Below are 23,401 nucleotides of genomic sequence, written 5' to 3' on the forward strand. Positions count from 1 at the left end.
AAAATACTCCATTAATTCTCATCGTGATTGAAACCCTCACCAAAAATCTATCAGCTGAATTGGCTCCTGGTGGTGAGAGTGAACCTCCACATAAGTTTTATGCTAGTCCAAGTCTATTGTCTTCAGTGAATGGAATTTTTATGAGATGGCTCTACAACCTGTATAAATCAGATCCCCCCCTTTTTTAAAAACTGTGTTATTTTTGCAGAATGCACTAAGCACAGTCTACTTATTATTTGTGGATATGCAGTGTAGTATAAAACTCAAAGTAGTTACTTGCTTCTTTTCTAGCTTGAAATTAACTGCTCAGTTCTTTACATTCACTTACATTCAGTATTACTGTGAAAATATTTAGGAAACTGGAATATCTACTGAATAGTCTCACTTGCCCTAAAGAAATAAAAACAGCAGAGAAAAGATAACAATCAGTTTTAATACAGGAGATAAAAGTATTAAGTTCTGAATGTTTTCTGACTTCACAACACATGAGTAACACTCACTGAAGTATTTTAGAGAAATAGAATAATGCTTCAGAGAAGAGAGCCTGAATATTTCATGGGAGACAGCAGGAAGGGACCAGAAAGAGATTGTGAGCTCTTAGGAAGATGTTGACTGGCCTTGTGGGTAGTTGACATGAAAGCAGGTCTCCTGCAGGTTAAACACTGATAAAAATATTATCTTGATGCATCTGTGTACAAGCTTTGTATCAACATAATTGATGGTAAAACCACCATGGTAGAATAAATAAGGTACTTAGTCTTTTGAAATGACAGTGTCTCCAGGGCAATACAGTGACAATACAAGGAGCTGACACTACCATCACATATTTTATGGCCAAAATTTGCTAGAAGAATTCTATTTAGTAAGGCTAAATCTGTGAGGCTTTGTCTCATGCAGAACTGTTTCATAATCCTAAAAATGATTGGTTTAAAGACATGATTTTGAAGAAGGACCATATTATTGATAGTGTAATGAGAAATTTATTGATATAAAATGAAACCCACTGCAGCACTAGGTCACTTTTCAGACATCAGGAAAGAAGGTAGAAACTAGGTTTACTTGCCAGAGTTGTGGCAATATTGATTATATGTTACCATCAGCAAACATCATGGGGTTGAGGTGAATGGGCAATCCTTAATTTTGGCAAGTGGTGCCTTTAGAAAGGCAAGTATTTTCAATTGGTGACTTTTCCAGAGCTTCTAACACCTGCCAAACCTTCTTGAAATGTAGTGGAATTAACACTGAAACAAAGAGAGAAGCAGTAACAGAATATCATGGATTAAGAGTGATCCCCTGGAGAGCTATTTTAGACTGGAGACAGTAGAAAGTTTCCATCTTCTTAGCTATATGTATATAAATATGCACCAACGCTGGTGGAGTGAAGAGGTTCTCTCAGATTTTTTAAGTGTTTGGTCTGTTTTAGGCCTTTGAGATTGATATTCTGTCTCAGAACTCTTCTGGTCTTTGTAAAAACATGTTGAAAGTTGTATTTTTTGAAGAAAGAAAAAAACAAAGCCTAGATGTGAGACTGTCTGTCAGCAATAGGACACAATTTGGCAGGTGTGGTGGAAGAGGTGGTAGGACTCTAACTGCTGCATGGTATTGTTCATCTTCAGAAAAGAAGCTTCTGAGACTTCTGCACTTGTATAGCATAGTAACACGTAAGTATGTTTTACCAGCCTTTCCCGATGTCATGCCTGGAATTAGTGATACAGTTTAGGAGCACACTGTGTCGTTTCACCAAACCTTTCTGGGAAGAAATGGCAGACAGGTTTGTTTAAATGAATACTAAAATGAAGTGGCTTATCAGCCACCTTTCCATATGATCTCTTCTTTCCTGTATTAAAAAGCTGCTCTCTTGTGTTCCTTTTCTCTTTGAAACATCTTGGGCTACTTATGATAATAGCCACTAAATCCCTTCATTATTGGTCTCTTTAACATCTAGTTCCTTGGCTCTGATCGTGGGATCAGCACCAGGAAAGAAAGGTGTATCATAGGAACCCTATAATGCTTTGGTATATCCCTTCTTGTTCTTCTGAGTTTGCCTTGATGACATTTCTGCATATTTTTTTTTTTTCAGGAATTCCAGTAAGCACAAACTTCCCACAAATACCAGACAAGTATTATTTGGTTTTGCTATAATGATTTTTTTAATTTAAAGCCTATTTGATATATTCAGGTTCTTAATTTCCTGATAGTAAAGGTCACCAGGAAGGTACACTGTTTTGACTGTGCTGTCAGACTGCTGAATGCAGGCTGGGATTCTGTGGGCTGGCCTCTTAGCAATGAGTTTGTATGAAGACAAGAGAATAATGCATTTCTGATTTCAGATAATCTACTGGAAGCAGCTGCAAGGCTTACTTTAAAACCACAGTTTTATTTCCAGTAGTTATGGAGATCTTATTTGTGTATGGATAAATGTTTTAAGAGATTAAGGACAAAAGCCAAGCCTGTAATGCATTCCTGCAAAATATGTATTTACAATACTTTGCTCTCATGATTTCCAAAGAATTTTCTCAACACCTTAATCATCCCAGATCCACCATGGCTGTTTGGACCTTTGTTTCTATAGGTCGGTTTAATTTTTAATCCTTCTATTTAAAATACTATCCAGTGCCACCAGGAGGTGTCTGTGTCCTATTTATTGGTTACTTCCCAGGGTGCTTGCATTTTTTAATTTTTTGGAAGGAGGGCTCCATAACAACACCACAGTGGTAGCAATTTCTATAGGATCATTATTATTATATAGCATTGGTGTTTGCACTTCCAAACAAATGAGGATGTGTTTGTGTCCAGAGAGAGTCCTTAATTCTTTCCCTAGGTGAGAATTATAGATGAAAAAGACCTGTTAAATCATCCGTCTTTTTCTCTTACAGCATGCCCTGTTTTCTGAAGTATACTGTATAATGTATTGAGGATATCAGTCTGTTGCTAGGGAAATGATGACTATAATCAGATGTTACACAGTCTACATTTTGACTGCATTGCAGGATCAAAGACGAGGTTGTGGAAACGAGGATCTTGTACTGAAACACAGAAGTTCTGTCCTATTAGTACTTGTGTGTAACTTCCAGGTTTAGTAAAAAGAGATGAGCATATATGACAAAAGGCTAACTATCACACAGTATTTTGATGTTGCACATTTGGTCTGTGATATTTAATTGAAAAATATCTAGTGTATTTTCACTGTAAATATAGGCATAAAATATGTACAGATCCATAGTGATCCATAGGACATTACAAATGACTGCAAGACATTCTATTGTTTAGACTATAGTCTAAAGTAGTGCCATATTTATTACCACATGGATATTTAGAAGCATACATTAGAGTGAGTAGTAAATCTGATGTCATTTGAACATCAGATAGGAAGAAATAATTAGTTGATAAAATATGAACAGCCCTGCCTGGTGATATAATGTACAGTTCAGATGTATTCCACAGGGTCTGTTGAAAATACTGTCCCAACCAAATTAAAATTCAGTGTGTTGCAACAGTCACAAGCACTACCTGCAGGTGCTGTATGTGCAGGAGTGATACTTTTTTCATGGCTGTACAGTCAGATTGACTATTTCTGCTTTCTATGGCATCTTGCAGTCAACATGTGTTTTGATAAAGTGAAGGCCATCCTTGTTGAGGAGATATCATTAGCTTGAAAAAGATTTCCAAATACAGCAGCGTGTTGTGTGGGTTATGGCCAAACTTCTTAAAAGGTTAAGAGATCTGTAAGCTTGCCAAATCTAATTTAGTAGTCACATTTCACTGAGGATATAGTTTTCAGGCTACCTGTGTAAAACTATAAGCTTACCGCCCCCAACCCCTGCCTCCCCATATTTACCCATAAACTTGGTCTTTTATATTTGTCTGCAACTATAACACCATACCAACAAAAAAACTAGCATGGCCTCTTCCAGGAGTAGTGATTGGATTCCCACCAGTGATGGCAGTCCCAGGATGTTTCTGAGTAGCTCCTGACCCCATGGACTCATAGATGTCTTGTTCTATTGATAAAGAGAAATATTAAAGCAGCAGATAGGTATCATTACTGTACATGAGTTTTTAACTTTCACAGTACATATTCTTACATCAATAGCCAGCTGAATCACTGAACTGAAAAGAATGTGGACAACAAAAATCTTTTTACAGGCAAGTGAGTCAACTGAACTAGTAGGAAACACAGTAGGACATACTAGTAGGAAACTCCACTGAAAATGAATGATAAAACATTCTCACATCAAAGCTATGGCTAATGCATTAGCTAGATACTTGCCATTTGAAGTCCCAAGTAATAACCAACTACGGTTTTGCTGATGTGCACATTGCAACACTGAATTTCTTTGCACAATCACACCTGTGTTGTTTTTTTTTTAGTGAAAAAAGGGACATACAAATAGAAGCATACTAGTAATGAAATGGATCTGTCAGCATGCTATGTGGTAAAAAAAATATATAATCTTGTTTTCTCCTTTGCTGCCTTAGAAACCACTGTGTTCACATTTAAAAGCTGCTTCTGTGTATGTTTGTAATATCCATGTTTGATGAACACAATGAAACTTAATTTACATGCTAATGCAACAAAACAGATGCAGGATAGATCAACTCACCTGCTAACACATGCATTATTTGGGCCACACTAGTACTGACTGAAAGATAGGTAGCTTTAATCCCCTGATACTGGCTTGCAGAGCTGCTCAAGATTTGATCTCCCTACAAATATCTCTCATCCATCTCTCAGACAATCTGTCACTATTTCATATAAATTACTGCTGAGTTACTTTTTTTGATTTCATCTCTCATCCTTTTGTATGTTAAAAACTGATTACTTTTTCAGGATCAAAAGGTGTTTTTTTCATGGAAGTAGATCTAAGCATTAACTGATTAACCGTTGATACACTAGGTTTATTATTGCACAACTACAAAACACTGTTATTATCTATCTTTGCTAGGGCATGTAGATTTTTTGCTAATATTCTTGGCTCAGACATTTTGGGAGCACTCACGAGGATCTGCCTTGGTCAAGTCTGTATCAGGCCACCACCTATTACATCACACTCACAGATCAGCACCAGAGAATTTCTTAAGAGCAAATAGTATTGAAAAAGTATAGTGATGGCTAATTTGCTAAACGCTTACTTATGAACTCATAAGCACGTCATCACTAGCATTGGTCTTTATAAACATTTGGTTTCAGGGTCCTGAAGCATGTGTTGCCTGAAAATACCAAGAGATCTTTGTACACACATGTCATGAATTGACAAGTCTGTCCTGCCCTCTGTCCCAAAATATCAGCAGCTCCAAGCCATAACGTAAGAATTAGTGAAAAGGGTAGAGCATAAAGTTCTGCTGCTTTCAGAAGATGGGGATGCTTCTTGTCAGCATGAGTGCACTGTATTTGTGTTTAGCTTTACTCTCCGCTTTTAAGATTTGTTCATATTTTGTCAACTCACAGTTAGATTTGTCACACAACAATAGGAACTGACTCAGTACCCTGTTATCCTATTTTTGTTCAAACCATTGTTTGACCATTACTTTATCTCAGATAGTGGCAGTATGTTATATAAATAAAGTAATAGTGGAAATGTACCAAACATCCATATTGACCACCTCTGTCCTTATTCTCTTGCAGGAAAGAATAGAGTTCAGCCTCAGCCTGCAGAGAATAGTGACAACATTCCTCATACTACCTTGATTTCTATCATTTTCCTAGCTGTTTAAAGTTTCTGCTTTCCAGAGAGTATCCTGTATTCTGCTACCTAAGAAATCCTATTCTCTCTCATTAGAACCTGGTGATTCTCATTTGTCTCAAGGATAAGGGCCACAGATTTATGCTTCTTTTCTAGAGCACTGTTGAAAACCTGAAGTTGGTTCTGAAGTCAAAATATCACCTTTTATCTTCTTTTTAGCTATGACCAACACATCCTGACTGTCCATCATATGACAGAGAAAGCTATTTTCTGCATGGGGCTCCACCTGCCTTACTATTAAGAAGAGATACCCTCCTCATATTGCTGGCCTATCTTCTGGAATCCACACTTTCTTCCTGGTTCTATTGCTTCTCTTGTGCTGAGAACTTTGAAGCAGATTCCCCTTTGTGCATGGATCAAGGAGATGAAGAGAAACAACCTTTCCACTACAACACTTTAGTCAGTTAAATATACAGAAAATCCAATACAGCACTCCATATGCATATATTTCTAGGGTATTATTTTACATGAGGGAAGCGCAGGACAGAAAATAAACCAGCCAGGAAGTCAGGCAGAGAAAACAAAGAAACAAGTCAGCAAAAATACAACAGTTTAACACAGGAATACTGCTGAGGTAAGGCAAACTTTGTCAAAGTTGAGGTTACATTACTGTGCTCAGTCTCAACAGCAGCTCTGTCTTTTCTTTGTACAAAATTCATGGATGTTTCTGAAACATAAAATATAAACATTTAGCACACCTGGAATTCTTCACTGTTTAGCTGAGGAAGGCATTCATGCTGTAGAAGTTCCAGCTTAACCACTTTGGTAGTTGATCCCCTCCTTCTGGGCACCAGGTAATTTCATTATCCATTTACATGAAATCTAACTCCTCAGGACCTGTCACTCATATTAGGATATACTTTTTCCCATTTAAATATTGTTGAAAAAAACATGGCAAGGGAGATATCAGGGACGAGTAGCAGGTATACTGACTTTTTTTCATATTTATTTAATTGTTATATGAAAGGTCATGCTGAACTTTTCACTTAAAATGACAGTTTGATGAAAGAATGGTATGTGCGTGCTTGCTGCTCTCTTTTAATAGAAGCTTTTTGAAGCACATGGACAACATTAATGGAAGTAAGCATAAGACAGAAATGCCAATATCTCTGTCCAATTCTAATTCTATATCCTTTGTGTTTCAAGTGGATGGAGAATCTAAACGCTGCAAGTGCAATGCTTGCAAACACAGTCAGATTTTATTATGGGCAACAAGAACATGAGTACAGAGACTATTTTCTGAAGTGATGGGGCTGGCAGGATGAAGGAAGCACTGAAAACAGAAAACTAAAGAGACAGTAAAACAAACAAAAAACCCCCAAAGCCAAACTTTTAAGGAGTATTCTATTAAGCTGATAGTCCAGACCTAACTTTGTTGAGTATATACAGCTTTTGTAGAGATCTTTCTAAAATAATCCTGGATTAAACAAACAATTAAATATTTTACCTATCATGAGAACAATAAAATATAAAGAAGATACTGAAACAGAAGTGAGAGTGGCAGGCTTATTGAAAAAGATAACTAGCAAAGGGAAAAATAACCGTCAAAGTCCGATGCCGCATCAGTGTCCCTGTTATATGATGCAATTACACAGAAGTATGGGTGTGACTATACTTGAACTAGCTCTCTTGTAATTGCTTGGGTAATAACTGTACTCAAGATACAGTGCTGTGATTTGGCACAGACTAACCACACATTTACATAAAGTGAGGCTTGCTTATAGATGTTACGGAAATATCCCAAACAAAGAAAGCAAGCAGAGTTCAAGCCATACAGCAAGCACTCACACACTTTTGGGGGATGAGCAACATAAACAGCCTTTTACTCTATTAAAATTAACAACGCCATTTTCCATCACAGAGAAATGTGTTTCAAAAACCAGCAAAGGCCTCCATAATTGTTTTACAACCAAAAGAGAACAAGAGGAGAAATAGAAGAAACAGGTACAAAATAGAGAGGAAAGGCTGAAATGAATTTTATTTCACAACACAGGAGAATTAAGAAGGAAAGTACTGAAAAAGAAAAGCACTGAAGGAAAATAAGGAAAACCCACATTTTAATGTACTGTAATTACTTATTCCACTATTGCCTTTTTCTGTGACATTTTTTATTGATGATGTTTCATGGATCATCAATAAAGTAACAATACAAAAAGACCTAGAAACTTATTTCCTTCTGGTGTTTGTGCTAGATTGACAGTAACTAATCCATGACAAAGGGGCAACCAGGTCAGCTTGAAGACTTGATGCAAGAGCAAGGGGGGTGGGGTGGGGGAAATAATTAAAAAAAAAGATCAGTAATAATGTGTTAACTTTGAAAGGAACACCAAGTGAAACAAATGAATAAATAATTAGTTTAAGGGTAACAGTATTTTCAAAGCAAATGGACTACTTCTGTTACCAAGAAGATTGGGCATTTGACAGCTAATAAGACAGCGAGGCATTCAGCTTCCAAACAATAAAAGGTGAGAGTTCATATTACACTAGTGAGCCACAAGCATACTGCTGGCTTGTTTTTTATTAACACTAATAAATGAGCTCATAATACTGATCAGAAGTGGTTTTTTTTTCTTCACACATCTCACAAAAGAATTTCAGGTGACAAGTACTATGATACATATGGTAGAAACAAACAGCTGTGGCCACAAAGATGTTTTGTTAACTGATGATTAATATATTCAGGAAGCAATCACACTATTCATTAGTAAAAGTTTACAAACATTAAAAAGTGCATAACATTTGAAACCAACAACAACACAAAAATATATATAATATATATACTATATATAAAGAAAGTGACATCACCTCCTGTTAATAAAAGAAAACAAATTTCTAACTTTGTGATTGGTGCTTATGTGATTGCCATGGTTTACTAGTCAGTCACTCTTTACTCACCTTCGTCACACAGAGGTGTGGCTGCCCCATTTTGCAGTGTTCAGACTCATGTATGGCCTTGTCTATTGGGGCAGGATGGGGGAAAGGAAATCAATCAGCATAGCTACTGCAGAACAGGTTATTAATTTGTAGATATTGTAATCCTCTGGATGGGGTATACGAGCTATCCTGGTATTTCAGTGAAGGTCCAGTTTGGATTGTCATTTTGGAATAGCTGAAATGGGAAAAATCCAGTCTTTTGGGTGCTAGATGCCAAGTCCCTTACTTCCCTTTCCACCTCCTAGCTAAAAGGCTGCTGTAGCAGCTTCTAGCACTTGGCTTTACCTCGTGCATCAGTAACAGGCTACTGGCTCTGCAAACTCAACAGCCTGATCAACTGAGGCAAAGGCAAGGAACAGAAAAAATAGTCCTTCTGTCTGGATCCAGCCCATGATCCACTAAGTTGGACTATTCTGCAATCTAAAACTCATTCTGGAATACATATCTGGCAGTAACCTATGCCAGTTATTCTCCTGTGTGTAAACAAGGCCCATCTTTAACAATGTGAACCAGGAAAATATCTAGCACCACAGAATTTGTTTGAATTTTAACCCATATAAGGTTATAAATGTATTCTTAAAACTACCATAACAATAAAATACTTGGACTAACATTTTAAAAAAATATCTCAGAGAAAGATTAAGAAATTGGGAGCAAAATTAGAAAAATGGGGAAGAATAACATAAAAGATTCAGTTTGAGTCTCTGATATGCAACTAACTACAGGCAAGTGGCAAAACTGTACCAAGGACACAAAACACGCTGAAGTATTCACATTAACAAATCGTTTTGAAGGCTCATCTAGTAACAAATTAGAGTGTTGCTGAGTCATTTAGGTTTAGGCATAATCAATTTAGCAGTTGACGTTTTAAATCTATCATGTGCACATCACCACATAATGCAAAAAACCAGCCCTTTCAAAACGCGTGGTAGAAAAATTCACAGTAACAGAAATATTCTTCATAAGCATTTGAGAAGGGGCAGTGTGGAGCATCTAAGTTGTACAATACAAAAACCATTGTAAATAACAGAGCTGTAAAACAGACGCAAAGTTCTAAAAACAGTGCTTTCTTTACAGTTCTTTTAATGGGTGAACACTTTGGCCAGAGAATTTTAAACTCCGAGGATCACACAAGCCTTTGCTTAAGATACACAATTAGATCCTCTGACATTTCAAAGGCCATTTGCTACAAGATTTATCTGTTCTACTTTTTAAAAGTGTTCCCATCAAGTAGTCATTATGAAGGGATCCATCTGATGACACTATCCCAAGAAATCAATACATGTTCAACCATTGCTAATGACAGAGGTAGAGAAAATTCTGTCTTCTGCCACAGCTTGTACCCCCATTTTTAGCATTGTGTTGAGTGGGTTCCAGCAGTGAAGACACATGCACTTTCTTTTCTACCAGCTTGCTCATGGAAACAAATTTGTTCCAGCATGCTCTTGTAGTCTGAAAGCATCCAGCAGCTGCTCCAATCGGTCAAAGTGGGATGTCAGCTTTCTTGCTTTGCTGCCTCCCCTTGGGCCTCCCCGGTTTGCTCACTTGGATTTCGTTGTGCATCTCCTTCTCCTTCTACAACATACAAGAAAAGGACGAGTGATCCACCCTAAAACAAAGAGGTCTTGCTCCCAGAACCCCAACTGTTCATCCACCAGTCTCAAAAACAAAGTAAAAAGAAACTGAAACTGAAATCTTGCATTAAATATGAAACCTTTCACTACTAAAATAGACACATTTTTCATCTCAACAGACACCTTCAAAACCAAATTCCTAGCTGCAATCACCACTATCATTTTAAGTACAGACCTAAAGTAGCTAGAAATTGAAGAATTCAACAAAAATAGTGGGGTATTTTTGACAATTTATTCACTATGATACTATGACAATATAAGAGAAAAAACCCCTCATTACCCCAAGTCTGAATAGAGTTTACTATAAAGAGATGCAACTTCAATAAAACCAATAGTTAAAGCTTGTTCTGTGTGTCCCTTTTCAGTACTATGCCCCACAGCGTTCAGTGGAGCTGTCTGACTGCAAACCACAGAATGATGTGAGGAATAGAAAACATCTTACAGTGGCACAGTGAGCAGACAACTCAAAAAGCCTGTCTAAAGAAGGCATTGCCAGTGGTCTACTAGTGCCTATATGCAAAGTATTGTATTTCACCTAACAACTAAAGACCTAACAGGTTCAGACAGCTGGAAGCTAAGTGCAAGAAAGAGAGAAGTCCCTGAACGCTGGACTAATTAGCTATAGGTACATAATAAAGAATATTGTTAGGTAAGGAATAATGTTGAGATGTAAGTTGTCTCTTGTATCTTGCAAAGATTCTGAGTAATTTGTATTGAACTGGCTTGATACAGTAAAGAGAAGAAAATCCCATGGACTAAGTTATAAAGAGGAAATAGTGCCTCTTAACTTTAATCTATAGATCTTTAGAATAAAGGCAGGTTTCTCAATACAGATGTTTATTGTTTCCCCACTTCAGATCACACTGTACATCTGCACCATAAACACCTTCTCTTTTCTATATAGAAGAGAGGGCACATTGCTAATTGAAAAAAAAAAAAGTTCTCTGCATTGCAAAGGACAGTGCAAAAAGCTCAGATGTGATAGCTGTGTTTTGTGCATGCACTAAGTATTTAGGTGGCAAAATGCCTCAGAGGGTATTGGTAATTATCAAATTTAACCTGATGAAAAGTTGTATGGAAGGTTGATTAACCTATTAAACAGTGAGGTTTTTGTCAGTTAATTATGGGTTGAGTAATAAATAAAAAATTCTTTTGCAAGGCACTTTTTCAGAAACTCTTTATTTCTCAGTTTTATCTCCCACATTCCAAAGGATTCTATCAGAAAGGATCTACATGCAATTATTTCCTATTGGACAGAAATCTCTTTTGCCTAAGTTGTCCAAACACATTCTACAAAGCCTACTACATTTGTTCTGATACTGCAAAAGTCCAGATGAGTGGAATCTGATTTTTTTATTCCTTTATGCCTGCTCTGTACTCCATTTATTCTGACAAGCAGGAAGTCTTTAGTATCCCTCAGACTATCTGGGCAAGTCAAGCTTTCCTGAAAGAAATCTTATTTAAAAAAACAAAACCCCCGAACAACAACAACAGTAAAAAGACAAAACTGAAGAGAAAAAAACTTGCAAGGTATTTGTGTTTAAGAGAAAAATCTTCCTGGACACAAAGCCCAAACATTTCACTACCTAAATGTTAAACATAGTGCACAAAGACTCGGAGGAAGAGCACTAAGTTTCTAATATACTTCGTAAAAGATTTTCTCAACTAACTGAGAAAACTCACTAGTGGAAATTAATTTAATCTATGATACACTGTCTTGCTACTACAGACTTAGTCTTTCTGCTGGCAGAGCTGTCCTCCCAAAGGCCTTAAAATATGCTTATGGAAATAATTTCGCTTCTAGATTCTGAGAATCCCAAAACTGTCTAAGCACACTCATGAACTATTCTTCCTTCAGAACATGATGGCTCTAAGTTCTTAAGAGTTGCAATTCTTACACAGCATTTCAAAACCAACAGGCAGTATTAAAAAACCCCAAACCAAATAATGTGATACTGTAAGCCATAATACAGTTGTGTGAGTTGGTAAGCTCGCAACAGTTACTAGTTCTGCTATTGTGCAGCTTTTAACTCATTTTTCTTCCTGTAACATGTTCCCAATGCTTACACCTAAAACATTTCTACCATGAACTAAAATCACTTTTAATCACAAATTTCTACAATCAGTCCTTCATTCCAGTTTTGTATGACTTCAAAGCCTCTACTATCCCCAGTACAACTTTTACAAGGAAGTCTCCTTTCCACTTCCGCAGCCAAACTGTGTTCTGTAGCATATCTGCAGACACCTAGAAAACCAGCAGTTTGTTTTAGAGATTGGACTTGCAGAGACTGGTACTCATTCTCCATTGTACTTTTTCCCTACTACGTTAGCTACGATCACCTGCAAGATGATCTGAATATAAAGTTTCTTAGAATTGCATTGGCTACCTTGAGAGAGAGTTCAGCAGGTGAGCTACCTGCTGATTTCCCTAAAATCTCTCTTTTGCCTTCTGTTGTACTATGTCTGTTGCACTTTTCTACTTACCACATGTACACAGTGTTGCTTTTACTAAATTTAGATAAAATGCATTGCCACAGAGTACTTGGAACCTATATATTGAAGTTTGGTAAATATGTCCATTCCACAGATACTACAGCAGGTTGTTTGCTTATTATCGACAAAGAACACTGGAACAGTTGCTTGGAAGGGAGAGTATTATACACTAATTATATGTATTATATATAATTATTCAGTAAACCCTTGATTATCTGTCGTTGGCTCATCAATGAAGGGATTAACCAGCACTCACTTCAGGCATCAAATAGTACATGACAGAAAAAACGTGGCCTTTGAACAAGGCCTCACTGCCTAGTGCTATTTCAAGTTGTTCCTGTTCTTTACAGGAAATGTATATGCAGGCTTTTCAAAGGGAATGTACTAAATATGCTTGGGTAGCTTAATTTACATATGTTTTACAATAATCTTTTTTTTTTTTAACCCACATTACCCTACTCTGCCATTACTCCATGCAGTTGAAAGCAAACGTACTTGAGCTTTTGCAAGAAAATGCATATAGCTCTAATATGAATAAAAGAAAAAAAAGAATTGAAACTTGATATCTCTGTATAATTACGTAGTACTTAGCATAAATTGTTTGACATGCACCTTGAAAGAAGTAAGATTTAACCTCAAACATGTTTTCCTCATAATCCTGTCATGTGCGATGAATATATGCATCCCACAAGCACTAGTATATTCTGAACTGGAATTTGGGATGCAAAGTATTTTTTAGCCTCTCTTTGGTTTGGAAAGATAGGATAATACACTAATACTCATATGAATGATAATACAATGCATTTTCCAATATTTGTGGTTTGGAGGCTTTTATCTGACACCTAGGTGTACTAATAATACAGTATTTAAACATATTTTCATTGTATCTCATTCAAACTGCGTAACTTCCTGAAGAAGTATGCAGGCATCTTTGTGTATCTACCACCTAATTTTATGAGCAACTCTGTCCACTTTTCTGCAATGATTAAGTTTCCCAAACGGCAAAAGAGGTCTCCAAGAAAAACTAAATAGGCTCCTTGATTATGTATTAAAAATTAGGCTAACAGTTATTTAAAACATTCTCATCACTACAGAGCTAACTGCATGTACAAAATGCATATAGACATACATTACCGGCACAAAGTCACATCCTTTTTATAGCTCACAAATGAACACAATTCTGGCTTACAATCACTCCAACAGCTTAACTTAAAAACAGGGATTGTTTATATCTTCTAAGTGGACAAGATCAAAGACAATTCTGGTAAGTGTAAATTTGAGACTAAAGAAGATTAAAGCAAGAAGGAAGGCTGGCATTACGGTTTTCAAATGCCACTTACTTTATATTTTTCCAACATTTTACATGTATCCCCACATTAAAATAAATAGACACACCTACACACATACTAATAAAGCTTTTCTTTTTAAATAGAAAAAAAGTTAAAGGCCCTGCCCAGCTGGGATTGCATGCATCTAGAAACTATAGGCCCCAAACTGGCAACTGCAGAGGAATGACTTAGAATGTATATTAGTCTGAAAGCCAAAAAAAGAATCCCCCATCCAAACAGCACTGCAACCACCCAAAGGTCACACTGCCCACATCTGATTGTCCAGTGATGAGAATGCCTCTCAGAACTCTAGCCGCTGTCTCTGAGAAAAATATGTGCACAGACAGGGCAGCTGCTTGTCAACAGTTTGTTCTTTGCTACACGTTTTCTTCTGCTATTATTAAAATAAGCATAAAACCTCTTTCCTAAGATCTGAAAAGGGTTTTAAAATATCTGTAAGATCCATTCATTAACCCCCTCCCACATAACATGAAAATAATTACACAGCCATATTACTATTTTTATATACACTGTCCCTCCTTCCTCTCTGCTGAAGGTGCACAACCAACTAAAAAATTTGGTAATATTAGAGGTGAAGTAAGATTTAGGATTGCATTAGTGGTAATCACCTTAAAAGAAGGTCAAAGTATCAGCAGAAAGGGGAGAGACAATTTACCCAGAAACAAAGATCCAACTAAAACAAACAATGCATTGCTATTGCTCTGTCCTCTGGCAGCTCAAAACAAGATTCATCTCCACAATAACCTTTTCAAGCAGACACATGACTTCTCCTACAAGCTTCAAACCAGAGAGCATCCATTAAAGGATACTATGAAGAGTTGGGTCTTAGTGAAGACTTCCTTAATTCCTTCCTTATACTTGATTTTCCATAAAATTTGTCCTGATATGGACCCTGCCACCAGGCACTCACTGCAGAATGACTTTTCTTTTTTCAGTAGTATGTTGCATTTGTAAATAACCACCTTTCCCATTTATGAAATCTGGGCTTCTTATTGCAGGCAATTCCTGCTGATCAGAAAAAAATATTTTTGTTGCTGAGGGACAAGGGGATAATCTTTGCACATAAACCATGTTTTGTGTACCACTCTTTTCATTTTAGTTTTAAATAAATATAATAAAAGACCAAAATGTACTCACCTGCTTTATTTATATCAAGCTCTGATAACTTTAGGGCTAGTTCACTAGAGTTCCCACCCGGAGAGGACACAAGTATGTCATGTAACGCATTTCTTCTACCTGTTCTTCCTGAAGCAATAAAGTCTGCATATGTAGATTCCACATCAGTCATTGCTAACAAATATCCACATAGCAGTACCTGGATGGGAGGGAAAAAAAAACAAACAAAAAACCAAACAACACTTAGACCACCAAACAAATAATGTTATGGAACAGGAATAGAAGAACTTAGAGGGTTCTCATCGTGGCGTAGATTGTTTATTAAGCAGTAAGTAGCAAAAGAAGATGCCTCAGTCTCAAAATTTGGAGAAATTAGAGAAGAAACTGAGCAGAAAGCAGAAGTGTGTGGATTTTATGCAATCTGTATTCAACAGTATTTTAAACAACTTCATTTCTCATACTTCATAAAGTGCTAGTGAGTACTTTATAAAAGCAATGACCTCAGCAACATAATTTCTTTATAGAGCTGTCTCTGCTTTTAATATTAGCTGGGAAGTAGGAGGTAGGTAGGGGGTGGAACAAAGTTCTTTTCTGCACAAAAAAAGTGTAAGGAATAAGAAAGTACAAATCGATAACGCTTTTTGCATGCAGAACACTGTGCTTATACACAGGCACAGCTATGTTTTGTGTATTTTCCTTTCTGTTAGTATGATTAGTTTTGGCATTGTGTATAGACCTCTTCAGACTCAACTAATTTATTTTGGTGTGGTAGTTGCACCAAAGCAAATGCATTACCATAATGTCACTGAAACAGTGGGACATGCTAACAGAGCAAACAGAATAGCTAAACGATAATGCAGAGGTTAGAAAGCACCACTCTGTAAGCTAGATATAAACTCAGAACTTCATTAGAAAATAATTATTTCTCATGTTATTATGGAACAATGTGATGATGTGCATTAATGCAAGACCTGCCAAAGATATAACAAAACTCCTATTTCAACCTCGGTAAAAGATTTGCATCCCTGCTAGAGTATCTGCTGTATCTCTAACCTGTTGCGATTTTTTTTCTTTTTCTTAATTTATAGAATTGTAACCAGAGACTGGGTGGGGGGCGGGCAGGAGGAGGAGGTACTTTCGCTTGATGATCACACTGCTTTTACTGTAGTTCCGTTTGTACTCATCTAAGGTTTCCTGCAAAAAGTTAGCATACCATGCTTCAGATGTAGCTTCCCTCACATTTTATGTTTGAATGTAGTAGGGCAATCAGGAAAGATTTCTGCTACAGCAGTAACTCCAAAGAAAAGAAGCACTAGGGAAACACTAAACAAAACCAGCACCCCCACAGTTGTATGCTTCTTTAATTTCTAAGCAGTATTTCTGTGGTTTTGCATGATGCAGAGAGAGGACATGGCCATAACTGCAACACTGCGCAAGTTGCATACAGTGAGAAATCTTCCACAGTTGCCGGACACTGAAGAAGCCCCTGAAGTCATCACAAGCACTAACTGCAGCAAGAGAGTCAGCTTTCTCTCTTTAAACAAAAAGAAAAAAACCTCATTTTTTATAAACACTTATTTTAAAAACAGATATATTAAAAGACAACTGCCAACCCTTCTCCACCCTCAACTCTGAATAACTTCACAAATCCTGTCCATTCTTCATCTTCATTCCAGTCCTCACCTCCCCACCTTCAGTCAGCTCTATGAGGGTGTACATATGATATGTCTGAGAAGCCAAGAAAAGGGTTCTACACCATATTTTATTTAGTCTAAATATAACTATATCAAGTATCATTGCAAGACTGACTGACTTAAAAAGAAGTTCACTGCTATCAAGCTTTGGTGTCCCATGCCAAATGCTGAATGGCTGACAGGATAATTTTACTCCTATGAACAACCACTATGAAACAGGAAACTGCTTTAAAAAAAAACCCCAACCCCCAAAACAACCCACAAAACCTAACAACAAACACCTAAAGAATGGAAAGAGGTCAGCACTGACTGAAAGCCTGCCTGACACACATAAAATAGTGTAGTGCCTCTCAATAACAAATGCTTTCATAAGAGCATATGTGTTTCTTCCCAGGAAGCATCCTCTTCTTAAAACACTGCAAGAATACTGAAGTAAATGAGAAGTCTACCATTTGTTCTTTGCCCAAGGTGCAGACATCGCAATGTCAAATAAATCAACCATGTAGTAATGAAGCATGTAACTTGCAAAGGCGAAGGGAAACAGTAAGGACAGTTGTGATAAGGTAAGAAAACAGCATGAGTTTTCAGACTTATCTGACCTGTTCACTGAAGAGTTTCATCCAGCAAGACCATAAGATAAAAGATTTTAAATGAAACTTACACGAGTTATATTTGTTCATGCCTGTTATTGCAACTGGCCTGAAAAAAAGGAACTGCAAAACCTGACAGTCATCAATGTACGGGCTTGGATTTTCTCATTAGTGTAGCACCAGTCCAAAGTCACCATAGCTATCACTCCTACGAAGATATTAATTTCATTTTAGCATAGACAAAAACATCACAGAGAATATTCTGTTGCTACTTCGGAAGCTGCATATCAGTGCATCAGAAACAGAATAAGCAGAGAAGACTGTGACTGAGGTGGAACAAGCTATAGGGCTGTAAGGCTGGCAAAATGAGCAATGTTGCCCTCTGAACAACTCCCTGGACTGTACAAACTGCACTCCACAGAATACTCTTCTGTAAGATTATATTGTTCTTGAAACATTCCATAAAATGTGGAGAGCACCAGGGGAAATCTCAAGCTTATTTAATTTTAGCTATGAAACAAGCTATAAAGCCATAGGAAAATGTGCTTGTGGAGAACTTTATTTTAAATGCTAATTTTCTATAAGCTCAATATGGCATTACTAACAACATTCTGATCAAAAAAGAATGTTACCAAACATACATTTATTAACAATTCCAAGTTTTCCTGTCTGCATCTTCTCTTAAATATCAAACACCATTCTGTTTTGTATTGGCATTATCTTGAGACATTACTGCATAAATATGGAACTCCACTGACATCACCCACGAGCTCCCCTTCCAATGAATGGCTCAGTGCCCAGCAGTCTGTATTTATTCACTGAACCAGTCATTAAGGAATTACCATTCACTCCAAAAAACCTTTTTTTCCTTCAGTCTCTGTGCAAGGAGTGGAATTTGATAATAATTCTGTGAAATTAATTGATATAATTATTCAAATTGTGAATAATTTGAATTTCCTAACTAAGTGCATTAACAGATATTTTTGTGTTAAAGATTGTGGTCACAGTCCCCCTAGTTGGGGTTTTGTTGTGTTTTTTTGGTTTTTTTTTTTTTTTGTTTGGTTTTTTTTTTTTTTTGGTTAAAGTTGCAGAAACAGCACTCTGCTACATGGTATTGAACTGAAACAAGAAGGCTGCAAACCTCACTGCTTCTGCCAACTGAGCCAGCAAACTAAAAAAAGCAGTTCTGTGAGCATAAGGACTAATGAAACCTGCTGTCGCAGGACTGGATTCCTTGGTAACTGGTAAGATACTATCCCATCTGAAGTCTCCCCAGCTGTGCTTTGTCTTTCGCCCCATGTAGAGTCACTTTGCCTGATAATGAGTTAGAGTTTGCAATACAGCCTGGGGGATTTTCATATGGCATCTTTCCTTTCCTCAGCTTCTTAGTTTCATAAAACTTCTAGAAATGTGAGTATCTTGGGCTTCTGCCTCTTTCCCCTCCCAACTCCCTCCTCCCAAAGAAATTTGTGCCGAAAAATTGGTTGAAAGCACTTAAAGAATTATGGAGGATGAGGAAGGTAGATAGCCATAGTTGCTGTCTTGGATTTTAGCCAATGTAACAAGACATCTCTGTATTATTAATGAATATTCTGGATAACATATACTGCTACACCTGCAAAAGGCCTACTTCTATAACCTATGCAAATGAAGAAGTTTTACAGATAAGCATCATAAGGAGTACAATTAGTATCCAGAGAATGCAGGAGAGGAAAACAAGGACGACAACAACGGCATAATTTAATAGGTACAGAAAGAATTAGTATTTGTGTTTTCAGAAAGTTCTCAGAATACTCCTTGATTTCCACAATTCAAGTTCTGTGTTCAATTTTCCATTTGTATGCTGTGTATAACAAATCTTATCCCCCAAGTTTCTGAAGGTAACTGTCAAATTTCTACAACTATTTTGCTTCTACATACTTTGGTTTTATTGAAAGAACTCTTAAAAAAACCTAAGAAGTTAGTGATGGCTTCACAAATTACATCAGAATTTGACTGCATTTCATAATCATTCAATGAAACCAAGTGTTACACAGTGGCATTGTTCTCAAGAATTTTGAAGTGAAAGTACAGAAATCATGTGGCATACCAGCATGAATTAAAAATCAGTGTCTATACAGTTTATGGGCCAGAAGTACCTAGGATTGTTGAATTTAGCCTGTTTAAAGGACTAGCTACCTAAAAAGCCCAAACACATTTAAAATACCTTCACTAATTGGTATTTATTATTATTTTAAAAAAGGAAGACAGAATAATTACAGGCACTTGACACATGGCTTGTCTATGGGGTTTCACATATGTTGCTGGCTAGCACGGGAAAGCTGCCATTTTCTTGGCAAACCTGCAGTGTAAGACTAAGAGGTAAGATCCTTCAATGTTTACTCCCCCTCTTTCTCCATATGTGTTTAACGATGGCTTTGAATACGGAATTTTCAAATAAAACTCTCCCAGGCTTTGGCTGCTAAATGTATCACGATCAGCACATTATTTAAATATAATTATCTATATTCAGCTTCCATAAGGGAACAAAAAAAAAAAAAACAAAAAAAACCCCACCAAAAAACCTTGTCATTTAATAGCATGTCTGTTTTAGAGAAGGTGTATAATTATGCTTTTAAAATAAATTTTGGTTCCAAATCTAGCCTTAGCTTAGAGACAGGGCTCTTTCCAGTGAGGAGACAGCTCTATTCCACAGCAACATGTACCTAGATTCCCACCTCATATGTGGTCTACTACTTTGAAAGCAGAAACAGAGGAACAATTTAACAAAAGTATACTCCCTCCACAAGAGATTATCTGTTGTGCTATACAACAGTCTTGCTTTTAAACAGACACGGATGAGCAAGAAAATTGCATTAACTCTTGAAAGCCAATTAAAGGAAATAAAAATGTCCATGCAACCTAGCGAGCTGGACAATATTTTAATCTGCACTTTGAAAATCCCTTATGTAGTTTTGTCTGTCTAATGTTTCTGAAGTTACAACCTCTATGAAATAGTAATGTAGAACTGGTCACTTACCTTTTGACAGTTAACATTTTTACTGTTAACAAAGTAGATGTAGCACTGCTACTACTAGTAAGATCTTAATGGAAATTAGTGGGCAATTCGACTGGTTAAACAATGAAACAGAACAAGGAAAATGATCACCTATTTATTTTTTTAACCAGAAAGAAGTTAAATAGCTGTTTTAAATCTACATAAAAAAAAGCACTATAAAGTTGGATATTCTTCAGCTCATAACCTATACAAAGGGATGATTCACTAAGACAGTTAATAGGTTTTCCTTCTGCGTTATCCAAGTTATATTTAACCTAAAGAGATCTACAAAATTAAAAGCGAAATAGTTAAATTCTTACTATGTCCTTGCTCAGGCAAATTTCATTATGCCCATGACCATAAAGATACGGTTTCTCATCTACCAATTAATTTCAGTTCACTATTTCAGTTTTATTTTCCAATATTCCATAAAACTGGGCAGTGAAGTAACAGCAGAAAATAAAAAAACATGATCAATGAAGCAAAACTACAGAGACCTGTAGGGAATGGAAGAGGGTGAGCTACTGTCTACCATCACTAGTCACTGCTCAACCTAAAAGAGAACACTGTGTGGCAAACAAAATGTGTTTGAGAAAAGAGGCATCTATTGCTGTGTGACTCTCTTACTTGCAGTTGGTGAATGGACCTCTTGGCTTCTGAAAGGAAGGAAAGAGTTAAGGCATCAGTTTTCAGGATGCTCTGATACCCTCTATGAACAACCAAATCCATTACTATAGCAATGCCTTATAACTGTAAAGATGAGCAGGAGACTCAAAGCAAGATGGGAACTGAAAAGCTCTTCGTGAGACACACATCTGGCAGCCCTGCTGAGTGTTCTCACATCCATCTGAGTTGTGGGAAGGTAGATGTCATAAGGCTCTGGGAGGATGAGGCCAGGTATGCAGCACTGCAGTTTATTTGCTTAGAACGGTGTGATGCTCCAAACCAATGAGCAGGGTTAACACAATACTGAACAAATACAATGTTTTGTTCAAAAGGAATGGTATCAGTCTTTGGGGAAAGTCTGTCCACTGGGGCCTCTATATGGTGATCCAGCAGCACTCTCTCCAAAACAGAGAGATGGCATGAGACGCAAGCCCACTGAATCACAGAATCATCTAGGTTGGAAAGGACCTTGAAGATCATCTAGTCCAATCGTTAACCTAACACTGACAGTTCCCAACTACACCATATCCCTAAGCACTATGTCGACTCTACTCTTAAACACCTCCAGGGATGGGGACTCCACCACCTCCCTGGGCAGCCCATTCCAACACCTAACAACCCGTTCTGTAAAGAAATGCTTCCTAATATCTAGTCTAAACCTTCCCTGGCACAACTTGAGGCCATTCCCTCTTGTCCTATCACTTGCTACTTGGTTAAAGAGACTCATCCCCAGCTCTCTGCAACCTCCTTTCAGGTAGTTGTAGAAGGCGATGAGGTCTCCCCTCAGCCTCCTCTTCTCCAGACTAAACAACCCCAGTTCCCTCAGCTGTTCCTCGTACGACATGTGCTCCAGACCCTTCACCACCTTCATTGCCCTTCTCTGGACACACTCAAGTAATTCCATGTCCTTTCTGTAGTGAGGGGCCCAAAATTGAACACAGGAATCGAAGTGCAGTCTCACCAGTGCCGAGTACAGGGGCAGGATCACTTCCCTGTCCCTGCTGGCCACGCTATTTCTGATACAAGCCAGGATGCCATTGGCCTTCTTGGCCACCTGGGCACACTGCTGGCTCATGTTCAGCTGGCTGTCAATCCACACCCCCAGGTCCCTCTCTGACTGGCAGCTCTCCAGCCACTCCTCCCCAAGCCTGTAGGGCTGCTGGGGGTTGTTGCGGCCCAAGTGCAGCACCCGGCATTTGGCCTTATTGAAACTCCTACAGTTGGCCTTAGCCCATCGCTCCAGCCTGTCCAGGTCTCTCTGCAGAGCCTCCCTACCCTCAAGCAGATCAACACTCCCACCTAAATTGGTGTCGTCTGCAAACTTACTGAGGGTACACTCGATCCCCTCATCTAGATCATCAATAAAGATGTTAAACAGGAGTGGCCCCAAAACCAAGCCCTGGGGGACACCACTTGTGACTGGCCGCCAACTGGATTTAACTCCATTCACCACAACTCTTTGGGCCCGGCCATCCAGCCAGTTTTTTACCCAGCAAAGCGTGTGCCCATCCAAGCCACGAGCAGCCAGTTTCGTCAGGAGAATGCTGTGGGAAACGGTGTCAGAGGCCTTACTAAAGTCAAGGTAGACAACATCCACAGCCACAACAGGTTGTCCTGTCGTAGAAGGAGATCAGGTTTGTCAAGCAGGACCTGCCTTTCATAAACCCATGCTGACTGGGCCTGATCATCTGGTTGTCCCGCATGTGTTGTAAGATGGTACTCGGGATGAGCTGCTCCATCAGCTTCCTGGGCACCGACGTCAAGCTGACAGGCCTGTAATTTCCCGGATCATCCTTCCGACCCTTCTTATAGATGGGTGTCACATTGGCCAATTTCCAATCTGTTGGGACCTCCCCGGTCAGCCAGGACTGCTGGTAAATGATGGAAAGCGGCTTGGCGAGCACCCCAGCCAGCTCCTTCAGCACCCTCGGGTGTATCCCATCCGGTCCCATAGACTTGTGTGTGTCTATGTGATGCAGTAGGTCACTACCTGTCTCCTCCTGATTGAGGGGGGGTCGGTGTTCCAGTCTCTGTCTTCTGGCTGAGGAGGCTGGATTTCCTCAATACAACTAGTCTTGTTATTAAAGACTGAGGCAAAGAAGGCATTAAGCACCTCAGCCTTCTCCTCATCACTTCTTACCATG

The 23,401-nt window shown here is 38.1% G+C and overlaps 1 protein-coding gene across 2 annotated transcripts in view; it reads right to left on the minus strand.

Annotated features, from left to right (window-relative positions):
* Positions 1-7,696: 7,696 nt before the first annotated feature.
* The window catches only part of PKIA (cAMP-dependent protein kinase inhibitor alpha), a 48,407-nt gene continuing 32,702 nt past the window's right edge, over positions 7,697-23,401 (minus strand). For both annotated transcript variants that reach the window (XM_074817076.1, XM_074817070.1), the window contains exons 2-3: positions 15,292-15,469; positions 7,697-10,253 (exon numbers count right to left, since the gene is read on the minus strand). In XM_074817076.1, coding sequence (XP_074673177.1) covers positions 10,174-10,253; positions 15,292-15,442 — 231 coding nt within the window. In that variant the 5' untranslated portion in view covers positions 15,443-15,469 and the 3' untranslated portion in view covers positions 7,697-10,173. The remainder of the gene's footprint in view (positions 10,254-15,291; positions 15,470-23,401) is intronic.

The sequence above is a fragment of the Strix aluco genome, chromosome 1 (genome assembly GCF_031877795.1).
Source record: "Strix aluco isolate bStrAlu1 chromosome 1, bStrAlu1.hap1, whole genome shotgun sequence".
Classification (NCBI taxonomy): Eukaryota; Metazoa; Chordata; class Aves; order Strigiformes; family Strigidae; genus Strix; species Strix aluco.